General features: G+C 41.2%; 1 protein-coding gene across 2 annotated transcripts in view; it reads right to left on the reverse strand.

Moving 5' to 3' along the window:
- Positions 1-1,314: 1,314 nt before the first annotated feature.
- The window catches only part of LOC128739689 (nuclear pore complex protein Nup153), a 35,880-nt gene continuing 23,506 nt past the window's right edge, over positions 1,315-13,688 (reverse strand). Inside the window, exons 8-9 of one of the 2 annotated variants that reach the window (XM_053835196.1) lie at positions 5,280-5,404; positions 4,640-4,816 (exon numbers count right to left, since the gene is read on the reverse strand). In XM_053835196.1, the coding sequence (XP_053691171.1) occupies positions 4,732-4,816; positions 5,280-5,404 (210 nt within the window). In that variant the 3' untranslated portion in view covers positions 4,640-4,731. Of the gene's footprint in view, positions 4,817-5,279; positions 5,405-13,688 lie in introns of both variants that reach the window. The other variant, XM_053835189.1, reaches the window with a different exon arrangement.

Here is a 13,688-nt window from a genome sequence, read left to right on the forward strand (position 1 = left end):
ACACAAGCTTTAAACTATAGAGTCGCACCCGCCTTGCCTATCAAGCCCCGAGACTAAACAACTAGTGCGCAGTATCTATAAAGGAAATCCGTTACGAAACCCCACCGCTATCAAGCACCCTGTCCCCGCACCCTACATCCATATATATATGTCAACGTTAAGACGTCGAAAAATTTTTCTCTCCTTTCTGAATTTATAAAATTTACAAAAATTTTGGATATTTTGCTCCTACCTTTTTTCAGCGGTTCACTTTGCATCTTCACACCCTTTCCCTGTTAGCTTTACCTGAATTTCCTTGCTTATCGAGATGACTTTATACTTTCTAAACACTTCGATCATCATTAGCAGAAATGTTACCTGATCTAAATGAGCACATCATTAGAATGGATTATGTAAAATATGGGATTAAAAGTAACATGAATTTTTGCATCATCAATAATCCCCGTACTGGCCCTACTCTTATTAAAAATAAAGGTACTTCCTGAACAACGCCACAATAATATTGGGTGACTTTCACCCCGAATTCCATTTGAATTCACTGAAGTATTCTAATATATGCCCACATTCAGAATTAAACGTGACCGCTGATCGTTTACTGATTAGTTGAAAAGCCTCCACCAGGTTCAGTATTATCGCAGGGACATAAAATTGTTGACTTGCTATTTGTCCGAAAACAATGCACTTTAACAAGAATCGTTTACTCTTGTTTGCTAAGTGATAAGAAAATTTTCTTTGAAATACATTTGTGTCACCGTAATAATCGGAAGAGAGGGATACCAAAGCGAGTCTCTCAATGTTACTTGAGTCCTTTTGAAAAACTAATTTAAAATATTTGCTTTTTTTTGTACGAAGACTACGTCGCAATTTGATGGGACAAAGGAGCTATCATGTCGCTTCTACTGATTATTTTGGTTTCAATGGGGACGCTATAGGTACTACTTGTACTTACCTTACTTTACACCTCCACCCAGCTAGGTCTACCAGTCTACCAGTCTGGCAAGTCTAGGCGGATCGGCTTCCCGCTGGAGCTTTCGAGAGCCATTTTCATGCTGCTGTCATCCGGCATTCTTATGACGTGTCCAGCCAACTTCCATTCGAAAACGGCATAGAAATTGTGCAGAATACCATACCTGCTAGGACGATATTTAACAATGAGCAAGTTAATCCATCACTTGATTTGTTGCTGGTTCTTACTTGTTCTTATTTCCACCCGGGAAATGTTGGGCAGATTACTCAACCAACCAACGAATCAACCAAGAGGTCCCAAATTCAAACATTTTTCGTCAACGACTTCGTGTCTCAGAACGCCAACCATCCAGAGGTGAGTTCACTCTTTGCTTTCCTATCCAATGGAAAAACCGGACACCGTGTTGCGTTGTATTCTTTTTTTATTATTATTCTTTTTTTTGTCAATCATTTTATTTTTACTAAACAAAATCTGCCCCTCTGTTCTGTGTTCACAATTTCTCCTGCCTGTACGGTACTCTGCACTGCACTGCACTGTCACTGCGTTTATTTTTTTTTTGTTGCTGTTTTTCTGCTTTTTTGTTTTGTTTTTATTTTTCTTAATTGTTTTTACTTAATCTGTAATTATAAGGTCATTAAAATAACAATTAAACATTATTTTACTTTCCGAATTATGTATCATCATCATCGTCATCATCATCCATCATTCGTCATCACGGGTTGGTTAGTCGCTGTTGTTGTGTTTGTTTTGCTATTGCAGGGTTTTTTTCTTTTGTTCGTTAGTTTGTTGGTTTCAAAGGTACGTTTTTTGCCTCCTGCCTGGTTTTTGTTTTATAAATAAAAACCGTACTTTTTTTCTAAATTGTTTAACAATTTAGTAGAGAATTATATTCCAGAAAAAAATGGGAGATTTTTATTAGGTTAAATTAATGAAGTAGGTAGTGAGATGAAGAAGGTTAATCAGTAAAACGAATGTGAAATGCAATCTTCGGGCGGCAGGCGGCAATCAGCGGCTGTACCATCATCATCCGGCTTATGTCTGCGCTTGTGTGTAGGGTTTTTTTTTTGTTTGGGTGGTTTGGATCAGGCCAATCAAATTTTACGCTATGATTTCGTACTATTTTGGTTTTGAAGCGAGAAAATTTGGTTATTTCTTTACTTATCACCTTCTTGACTGTTCTTTTTTACTGATATAAGTTTTGCGACTGTGTGTGTGAGTGTATGTTTTGAGGTGTCTTTCTACGAACAGTGTCCTCCTCTGCCCCCCCGCTTGGTAGACACTGTGAACCGACGATTGATGTTTGCTTGTTGCATGCATTTCGCACCAGCACTCCGGGACAAAAAAAAAGGAGAATTGACTTGCACTTCTTCTTCCTCTTTTGGCGGATTGTATTTCTAAATAAACTAGTTCTAGAACTTTATACACAGTTGTTTCCTTCATTATGGCTAAGTGGCCCCCCCTCCATCGCTCCTAAAGGTCTTCCCTCCAGATGCTTTCACTTCGAGTCCGACTCCCACCGGTGAGGTTGGAGTCAGCGAATTTTTGAGTATGTGTGTGTGTGTAATGTTAAAGTTCTCTATCTTGTTTGAAATGTTGAGTTTTAATTCTAGTTCAGTTAAGCTCGGGGGGGAAGCCCACGGGGGCGGGGGTCTCTACCAGCTACCAGGCTGGAAACGACGATTCAATCTTCACTGGACTGGTGTCAATTCTCCTTTTTTGTTTGATCCCCGGTGCCCGACCCGATTATGTTTTTTTACTTACTACCGCATTTGAAGAGTAGTGACTTATCTTAATAGTTAACTTCCCTAAAGAGAACGGCCACCCAAGGAAAAGGACCGGAAACGTCGGAGATGGTTCATTCATTCATTGATTTTAAAAAAGGACTACACGCGCTTCACTTCGTCAGTCAAGTTGGGAGAAACTTCCCTTGCTTTTCACAATTGTTTTTTCAATTTATTTTAGAACTTCACCTAATTTCGTTCGTGCGCCGGTTCTCCGGTTCCATCCTTTTCCTTTTGTGGGAGGCGCCCTATAATCTGATAGAATCTATACATTGAAGGATGCCTGAACAATATCTCAGCGTAACAAATTTTCTTTTTCTTCGTTCTTCCTCTCTGCTTCTTCTGCAATAACGTGTTTGTCAGTAGTTTCACAAGTTTCTCGTACGTTCTAGTATTAGTAAACAAAAATATAAAAAAGTACATCGTTCAGTATCGTTCTCTGCGTAGGTTTACGTGTTCGTGTGTGTGTGTGTGTATGTGAATATTTGTGAGTGTCTTACAAGTTTTACAAGGATTTAAAGCCCTTCGCTCGTCCTCTCCCCATCATCGTGCATACTCTCTCAATCCAAACACTTTCGCGTTCGATAATAAATTACAGAAAAGTGAATAACAAAAAAAATGGTTTTTATTCGTCTATCGTCATACTTTTCGCCCAGATTACAATACCCAAAAAAAATCTGTTAAACAAGCTACTAATCATACTTTCTCAATGTAATGGTAGTAATGCACGGGGGTGAGTGGTTAACTCCTCCCCCCGTTTCTATAACAATGTATGTGCCCCCGCGTTCTTCTTCCTTTGGCGCTTCTTTCTGTTGGCTGGCAAGTGGGACGCTCATCCCCCCGCCCGCCACCCCTCCCGTCCCCACAACAATCGGTGAGGCGGAAAAATGTTCATGTTCAATTCAAACATTCCAATTTATGTGCACATTCGCTTCGTAGTCTCACACGTGTGTCACACGCATTTTGTCTCTTATTCTTATTTTTCTTCAGTGTGTGTGTGTGTCTTATCATCATCATCAACTCAATTATTAAAGCATCCTACAAACGTACGGTTTTGTAATCTTAAATAAGTGTTTTTTTTTGTTTGTTTTCTGGATAATTACAGTGAGAGAACCGGTTGCGGTTTTCTTATTTTCATTGTTTCCTGAATCCTGAAACATGAATGATTATTCAATCAATGATAAGTGACGAATCTGGACATTCATCTCCTTTGTTTAGGTTGTTTTTTTATCATTTTCCTACCATCAATCTATCTGCTTTTTGTCGCAGACTTTATGCTGCTGACTTTCTCTCTGTTGTTGTTTTTTTTTCTCTTTGCGTTAGCCTAAAGTTAAGTTGTATTTACTTTTCCCCTTTCGGGGAATGACGAATACACCCGCACGGGTGTGCCACTGGTGCCACTTCTTGCTCTGAACTCTGGTGCTTACAAAATAATTTAATTTGCTTCTATGACGAGAAAAAACGACGACATTCCTTCTTCTTTGATTTATGTACTGTACAAAAAAATAACACACCGCGCAGTGTATAGGCCATCTTGCCCCGGGGGTGTTGTGGGTGTTACTACTACTCTCTTACCTTCCGTCCGTCCGTCCGTCCTCGCTTCCTGCCATCAGTTTCCGTTGTTCCGGTTTTGCTCTTGTTGATAATGAGAATGAAAAGGATGGTATTGAGGTTGTTGACCGCCATCGGCGGATGCGGCGGCGGCAGCTTTGCGCTTCAGATCCGGCGAAACATAACGGAATCGAGACTTGTCGAACTGTGGTGAACTGTCGGCCGCAGGTCCGATTTTGGTGTGTTGCTGTTGTTGTGTCGTCATCGTTGTCGTCGTCGTCATGGTCGGGTGATGGCTGTTGTTCTTCTGTTGACCGTCCTTTGTCCACACTAGATTGGTGTACTTTGTACGAGTAGCAGCGCCGGAAGCTGCCCCAACGGGAGATAAACTGATGCGCTTGTATGCTGCTGCTGATTGACGGCTTCGTGCTCCTACCGGGGCGTCACACGTCTGGTGGCGCGAAGTTTTCTGCGCTGCTGCTGTTGCGCTGTGGCTTGACCCGGTATGCTGGTGGCCCTATTTTTCGGTAGATTCAAAGTTAGTTACTCTTTTCCCGCAAGGACTAGACTATCGGAATCTTTCGTCAAATTAAAAAATAGTTAAATATTTTCGTACGTAATGGTATCTGTACAACTCGCCAAAATGTTGTGCACAAGAAAAGAAACACAAGATGGTTAAACACAAACCAAAACAATTTATGAATGAATATATGCTTCGAAAACTGATCTGTCTAAATACGATTATTTGGTTGGTTAACAAGTAACAAGTGCTTGATATAAATGTCATAATTGTTTATATTCTTACAACATGAAAACACAATCACATCCAGTATGAAAAACATGGTTAGAGAAAAAAAAACTCTATACAAACAAGGGTGTGGGATGGGAAATCATCATCATCTTGCAGCCTACTTGGATGGACCAAAATTTTTGACACAACACAGGACAAACAAAAACTGAACTGATTTTGAGATACTTACGCAAATGGATTCTGTTGGTGGTGGTGTTGGGTGGTCATGGTGGCCGAGCCGGCGCCGAACTGGAATGCCGGTGATTGGCCGGCGGCTGCTGCCACCGCAGCCGGATCGGTTCCAACGGGTGCTGCCTATATGCAGAGGAGGAGGAGCAGGGCGTTGATTCGTATACGTACAACAAATATACACAACCGAAGCCGCGCGCGTGCCCAACGCAAAGGAAGAGAGAGGCAAAGCGGGTGTTCGCGAAGAGTGGTGGTTGTGGTGGTGTAAGAGAGATAAATGAAATAAAAAAAACACGAAATCGAATTTGCATTTTGTTTTTAACTTTTTAGTTGAGCTGTTTTAACTTCAATTACGTAGTCGTGCTAACGTAAGAACTAGAATGACTCTTAAATGTGTAAAGTGTCCAAGACATTTAAGAGTTGAGCTGTTTTCTTTTTGTTTTCGTAAGAGATAAGGTATCATTCATTAGCCAAACATGGTAAAATCGAACCTCTAACAAAAATAAAAAGAAGTAAAACAGATTGAAAAACAAGAAACAAACAAGCGTGTCGAAGTAAATGAGAGAGCGATAGCGAGCGAAAGAGAAAAAAAGAGGGAACGTGTAAGGTGAGGTGAGTTTTTAATGTGTTGGGGAAAGGATGCGCAAAACGATGGCAATTCTCGTGAAAACAAAGGAATGAAACCAGCGAGCGAAGCAAACGAAGCAAATAAACACACACGGTGTCGGCTGTACAAAATGGGGTGTTGATGAAATGTGTAGTGCGTTTTGTTGGCAGAGTAATATTAGAAACAATAGTGAGGTTGAATATGAATGCCGTATAGGTATGCGTGAAATAAACAAGCCAATTGTGCAAATTTACTCACCACTGATGAGTTGTGGAGATGTGGAACGAGCGTGAACGTTGCCGATTGTGGATACAAACTCAGGTATTTTTCTTTAATTATGCTTACTCCTCTGAATATGTTAATAATAAACCGAATATCCGAGATGTAGATTGGTTTAACATTTTCAGTCAACATTGACATTTCAGTCAACAAAATTTCACTAGCTTTTAGTTGCTGTTGTTTTTGATGGATATTTCAATTTTTTTAGCATATTGCACCACAGCATATTTATTTATTTACTATTTGATGGGGCTTTCAACCGTTGGTTGGTTCGCCCCAATCACTGCATATTTCGTTTAACTAAACCCTACGCCTCCTATAAAAAAATAGTGTGTCTGCAGGTTGAATTCTCGAAATTTATCGAGGCTCTAACGCAAGGTGAATATTTGGTCCGTTGTGGAGGAATTTGCCAATAGGTGAAGTCTTCATACACTATGAAACAGAATGTGGAAGAAAATTTCGTATGCAGAGTTGGGGACAGTAATGGCCTGGTAGTTTCGCTTCAGTCTAAACCTTAACCTGATAGATTCACAGTACAGTCGTTCGCACCCGATTTTCAAAAATTCCACGGGTTCAGGCAAATTGTTCCCAATTTTCAATATCTGATGTTACTTCATGTCACAGCTCTTAGCACTTCGGTGCTTTGGCATGGTAACGAGCAACACGAACAGTGGATCATCTTTCAGCGGGGATACACCAGCAAGCAGTGCATGTATTCCATCGCCTCCCTCCGGTGTACTATCAGAACGTGAGCGGTGTTTCGATACCATCAGCTTTGTAAGTAAGAAGTGGGGCTCACGGAAGAGCAGTGCAATTTGTTGCAGATTGCTTTTTTTATAAAGTGATCAATTTGTAACTTTAATTTACCTGACTTGAGGGTCTCAAGTAACGGCATATCAACGATAGGATAATAACGGATATATCCATTTGAATGTCTCAGTTGAAATTGAGCTTCATTTTACCCATGTTTGCCAGCGGCTTGAGACATACCTATATCACCATGTACTTTACTTACTTAATCAGCTCCCCCTCAGAGTTCCTCGGCTGTACGAAGAAGTCGTCTCCATTCCACTCGGACCATGGCCGCAATTCGCCAGCCACATAGTCTGCGTAGGGTCCGCAGGTCGCCTTCCACTTGATCGATCCATCTTGCTCGCCTCGCGACCCGCCGTCTCGTTCCAGTCGGATCGTTATTGAGAACTTTTTTAACCGGGCTGTCGTCCGATATCCTCACGACGTGCCCAGCCCATCGCAGGCGACCGATTTTTGCGGTGTGAGCAATGCGTGGTTCCCTAAGCAGCTGATGCAATTCAAGGTTCGTTCGCCTCCTCCACGTTCCGTTTTCCATCTGCACTCTGCCGTAGATGGTGCGCAATACCTTCCGTTCGAAAACACCGTAAAGAACAACCGGTCTAATCAGCGATCATCGTCAGCGATTGTTAACTTCGTGCGGCCGCCAATTTTGTTCGATCGCAGCGTCCTACGGAGACCAAAGTAGGCACGATTTCCTGCCATAATGCGTCTTTGTATTTCTCTGCTGGTGTCGTCTGCGGTAACCAGTGGGAGGAAGGTCAGCATTCACTTCTCTAGAACCTCTTCCTTTCATGTATTTTGTCTTCGATACATTAATGACAAGTCCAATCCGTTTGGTTTCAGATTTCAGTCCGATGTACGTTTCCGCCATCCTCTCAAAGGTACGTGTAATGATGTCAACGTCGTATCACCATTTGTCAAAACGAATTGGCGGCTCTAAGATCTAGTTTTCGGCAATCTTGACATAATTGCACCACCTTTTGTAACCTAACCGTTGATACCACGTATCATTAATTTTCTTACCTAACGAGATGGGCGCGCCAATATCTGACGACCGAGTTGCACAAATCAAAGGAACTAATGGAATGAAGTACTTGGCCTGTGGAGCATTTTGGCAAATTTGCAAACCATCAGACGCCATTTTGAATCAGGATTCATGGACTTATCACTGCGACCAGTATAGTTGATCTATTGTGATATGGTCCGGGTGTTTGCTGTATAACCTGCACTCCAGATTTTTTGTTCTAATCGTTAGTGAGTGAATGATATTGGGTATTAAATTTCATGCATACTTATGTGTATTGGGTTTACCCTTCCTATAAAGCTTGCTCTACTTTAACCACTCGTTCCTTACTGTCAGCAAGTACTTCCCATATTATAACTGTTCCTGGCGAGGACTCATAGGGGTAATATAGAACACCCGAAGGAAGGGTAATGAGGGGCCTGAGAATAAACCCGAAGTTACTTGACATCGGATGGCCTTATTCTACTAAGATTTGAACCTACGCCCTATGCTGACAAGCGAGTCGAAGCAGACTCGGTAACCCTGCGACTACGGAACCCCCTGCATGCAGGCCTTTAATCGTCTTTAGGCGTTCGACAAACAACTTCAACGTTTTTCGTATAATCGATAAATTCTGTGTCTGTCTCTGCGAATATCGTTGATTCGCTGTACATTACACGAACCTAGAATCTGCGTTTGCGCGGGTTGATCTCGGTATCCTTCTTGGTCAAGCCTTGGCACTTGAGAAAGTCGGAGTACCGTTGTGCAAGTGATTACATTCGTATGTAACACACCGTATGCTCAGTGTTGACCCAAGTATTCCTACTCATTTTGCAACATCTCTGGCGTGCCGCAGGGGAGCTGTCAAAGTAGTCACCCATCCTTGCCAATGTAGTCAATTTACTCGGAATCTGCACCGATGAATCATTGAATCGCACTTTTACCCGCATGGCACTTTTGCCCCTGCTTACTCTACTATGTTTTTGCAGAAAGTTACAAATCTCCAGGACCTTTCCTTACAAAGTTATCACTTATTTAAGCTTTATTTTTCCTTAACTTCACGAGCCAAAAGCGATAACGTGTATTTTGAATATTTCAATTATCGCCTAGAACCATAGATTCCTGTAAAATGCAACCAACATCAGCTAAGTATGAAAAACTAATTTTTAAAGAATTTCCAAGCAAAATGCTCTATAGCTCTGCACTCGATAGAGATAGAAATGTCATTTGTTTAGCAAAATTGTTTGCCTTTATATTTTCCATAACTCTGCCGAAGAAACCATGTGTCTATCTACTAATACAAAAAAATGGACGTGAATCGAGCCTTTAGCGAACGCGAAACACAGAAAACGTATGCTTGCCGTACTCTCATGTGGGTGGTTGGGGACAAGCGAAACCCATACAAGTTTATAGTACTGGACTTAAGCTTCAAGATGAAGCGATGATTTCAGAAATCCGCTTGCCCCATTTTAGCCCATGGGTTCGTGAGTCTATGGAAATTTAAAACTTGAATATGCGATAGTTCAGCAAATAAAGGTCCGAGAGATTTGCGGTCTTCTGCAAAAACGTGTATTTTGGGAGCTTCAATAATTGCCTAGAGCATTGCATTCTTGAAAAATGCAACTGAGAAAAGCTAAGTATGAAAAACCAATTTTTAAAGAAGTAGTTCACTGCCTATAAAAGCATAACTGTCCCATATGGAAAAACGTGAAGCGTGGGAAAATGAGATTGAAAGTGGCTGACTGATTTATATATTGTGCATCATTATACAAGAATTATTTTACTTTATTCGACAAAAACATCACGTTGCACTAGTAATTGAACTATCCACATAAATTTTGTTGTAAAATTAAACACCAATGCAATATTTTTTTCAAAATTTCGAAGATGGGACAGTTATGCTTTTATTTAGAAGCGCAAGTTGCTAAATAAAAGCATGTCTGTCCCATATTTTTTTTCAATTTTTACCAGTACATAGTGAAAGATAGTTTCTGTGCCAAGGTATGCGCTACAGAAACGCTCCTATAATATTCCAAGATCCCAAGGTCGTGATTAAAGAAGGCAAGAAAGCCGTCGCGGTGTTGGACGTCGATCTTTTTCGAACCAGTGATGCTGGCTTCGTCATCACAAATTATAAATCCTAACCAAGGCTATACCTCGAAGATATTTGAGAAATAATATTCAAAAAGAGCAGCCTTGCTGTTAAAGATAACAGCAAACTTGATGAAGTTCGGGTTTCGAACTTCAAGTATGTGCTGCTGTTGAAAAAACAACACTAGCTATTGTTTTGAAAACTTTTCAATCGGAATAATACATCAGCATAAATGATATCGTGGAATCAAAACGAAGAGAAAAGCTGCTCTATTAAATACTCTTTTCCCTGACACCGCCGAAGAAAATTGTGCCAGTGAAAGCTTCGCCGATTAAGAAAAGATTGTGGTCGAACATTGAAATAAACTTAGAAACAAATATGTATTACTGTCATACTTCTTTTTTTGTTAAGTTTTTATCCTATTCAGGTGGAAATTAAAAGAATATTGTTTTATCAAAGCTATATGCCTTATGGTTGCCTCAGCTGACAGAAAAAAATGTTTATAATGGACAATATTATTATGGGACAGTTATGCTGTTATTTTTCGTATGGGACAACTCAGGTTTGATATTTTTTGGAAAAATTTTCGAACAAAGTCCGGCTAAATTAAAGTTTTTTAGATAAATTAGGATATAAATAAGCTACTTTCGTGCTTTTCTCAAAATCGATAAAATTCCATATGGGACAGTTATGCTTTTATGGGCAGTTCAGCACTCGATAATGATAAAAGTTTTATTTCTTCAGCAAAGTTGCTTGTTTTTACAATATTTACAACTTTGCCGAAGAAACTATGTCTATATTTCCTAACATAAAAAAGTTATTTTTTTATTTTCATTATAGTTAGCGATGACTAACTTTTGACAAGATTTAGCGGGATATTCATACGAACAAAAGTACTGAAGACCATAAATGATAAAATGATAACAAAAGACACTAGGAAAAAAGCTCCACTTTTCGCCCTTTTGGACCACTGTGCGTCGGCAGTGAAGATCTCCGATTCCATATGACATATGTTAACATCCGGGATTGAGAAACTAAATAACAGGTTCAGGTGTAACTGGCAATGCAGGAGTTTACGCACTTGTGCAATAGAGCCGGGGTGGCTTGTGCTGTTTCAAGCAGTCGTCCCCACTCAACTCGATCTTGGGCCACTCGTCGCCAATTTCCCAGTCATCTCAAAAGTCACAAATCACTTTCGACCTGGTCGAAGTATCTTGCACGTTGAACCCCTTTTAATGCTCTAGTGCCAGTGGGGTTGTTGAAGAGAACTGTTTCCGTCACACTGTCGTCCGGCATCCTTACGACGTGTTCGGCCCCCCGTAGTCTATCAACTTGCGTATGGTGGGAATCTCTCCCTTCAAGCAGTGCATGTAGCTCGTGCTTCATACGCCTCCGCTATTCTCCGTCTTCAGTTTGTACTCCGGTAAATATCGTCTGCAGCACCTTCTGCTCAAACACGACAAAGGCGCGTATGTCCTCCGTGAGCAGCGTCACAGCTTCAAATCTATAAAGAACTACCGGTCTGATAAGGGTTTTATATATTGTCAGCTTGCTTTTTGATGGTAGCGTTTGGAGAAGGGCAAAGTAGGCCGGATTCACTGTACGAATGCACTACGTCGTCGTCAACGGAAACCGTTCGTGGAAGGTGCGCTTGTTTCTTTTGAGCCTCTTCCTTTGACGTATTTGGTCTTCGACGCATTTATTTTTAGTCAAATCCTTCTAGACTCCGCTTTCAGTCTGGCGTAGATTTCCTCTGCCGCCGCAAAGCTCCTGGCTATGATATCAAAATCACCTTGTCTCAAGTCGAGTCGCTGCGTCTGAAAGGGACACGAGAGTGTTCCCGAGATGCGCACGAAACACATCACTTGGTCCAACGAGCTTTGATCAGTCACGTCAGTTTATCCGGAAAACCGTATTCGTGCATTATCTGCCTAAGTTAGTCTCGATCGACTGTATCGTATGCTGCTTTGAAATCAATAAAGAAGTGATGCGTAGGCACTGTACTGTATTTCTGCACGAGCTGTCGGATGGTGAAAACTTGGTCCGCAGTGGCGCGATCTCCCATGAAACCTTGTGCTATCGGTGACAGTTGGCGTAACAGGGTCGGAGACAGTACCTTGCAGACGGCGTTTACCAGCGTTATGCCGCGACAGTTGCACCAGTCTACCCGATCACGCTTTTTGTAGATTGAACAAACCACTCCTTCCATCCATTCCTTTGGTAGCTTCTCCTTCTGCCAAATCTTGGAAATTACCCAGTGTAGAACTGTTTATAAGAACAGGTTTATAAATCTTCTTACCAGCGGCTTTGTCAGTCTTCGGCAAACCAATTTCTCGTTTGACTTCATGGAGATCAAGTGCCGGGCCATGAAAGATACATGGGCACTCCTAGGTTAATTTCCGTTTCGCTTCCTTGCGCAACTGCGCCATTAAGGTGTTCATCGAAGAAATGCTTCCACCTGTCGACATTTGCCAATGCATTTTCTATTAAATTCTTACAAAATTCAATTTCATTTTCGTTGCATATACGTGTGCCAAGGTTTTCTAACAAAATATTCAACGGTGTTAGTTGCAGTGGAATATCTGCCTCACGCGGTAGCAGTTTCACGAACAGATCCAGAAGCTCGAAATCTTTACATTGTCGTTTAAATATTCCGGCATGTGTTACGAAGTCGTCCTCTGTATGTAGTCATATCGCTTGCTGATTGATTTTTGCTGTCCAAAAATCACCTCCCAGTTAGCTTCGAGATACGATGCTGGTCTATCAGCAGCTGAACCTAGCTGTCCTGTACTCTAAGAATCGGCTGCGAAGTCTGTCAATAAAGAAGGGTCAAATCCTAAAAGCCGTCTACAATCAAGGCTTTGCTTTTTCGCAGTCCAAGAATCGATGAGAGTCAACAAATTGATCAAAAGTGCAATCTCGTTGGTGTGCCAGCATAGCGGAAAAACTCGCGTACTGAAACGCTTAGGATGCACAGCATGAGCAACACCTTAGCTGGATCATCCAAACTACTGCCATCCTTCCCGAAAAGATCCTCCTACTTGAAAAACGAGCGGTCGAAATTATTGATTCCGTTTTTCGAGTTATAGTAAAACTCCTTGATGGTAGATGGAAAGGACCCAATAATTTGTTTTGGACCGCTTAGTTGCGGTGCTGTCGGTTGTCTTTCTGTGACTTGTTTCAGAAGGTTATTCTGTAGACATCAGATTCTACCGAGTAACCTTCGCCAGTGAAGACTCTGGAATATTATCGCCCTCTCCATCGTAAGTTCGTTAAACGCTGCTACCGGTATTCCTATCTTAGTTCATCATCCTCTGGTTCTTCAAGTGTCAAAATTATTAACTTCTTGCTTTGCTATGGTGATTATAATCCAATGCACACTTGATGTCTTCTTTGGAACCTGTAGTTTTCAGTTCATTCCAACAATTCAAAACACTTAGTATTTCAATAAGAAATGCCACTAATGTTTCAACTTTGAAAACATAAAGGCACATGAGAATACCTACTTCATTTATAATCCAAAACTCGAAGGTTCGCAATAAACCGGTAAGCTATCGTGACGCTTACTACAGGCGGCGGCTAACCTTTCCTGTCAACTCCCGCAACTAACATGCGA

Source organism: Sabethes cyaneus, chromosome 1 (assembly GCF_943734655.1).
Source record: "Sabethes cyaneus chromosome 1, idSabCyanKW18_F2, whole genome shotgun sequence".
NCBI lineage: Eukaryota > Metazoa > Arthropoda > Insecta > Diptera > Culicidae > Sabethes > Sabethes cyaneus.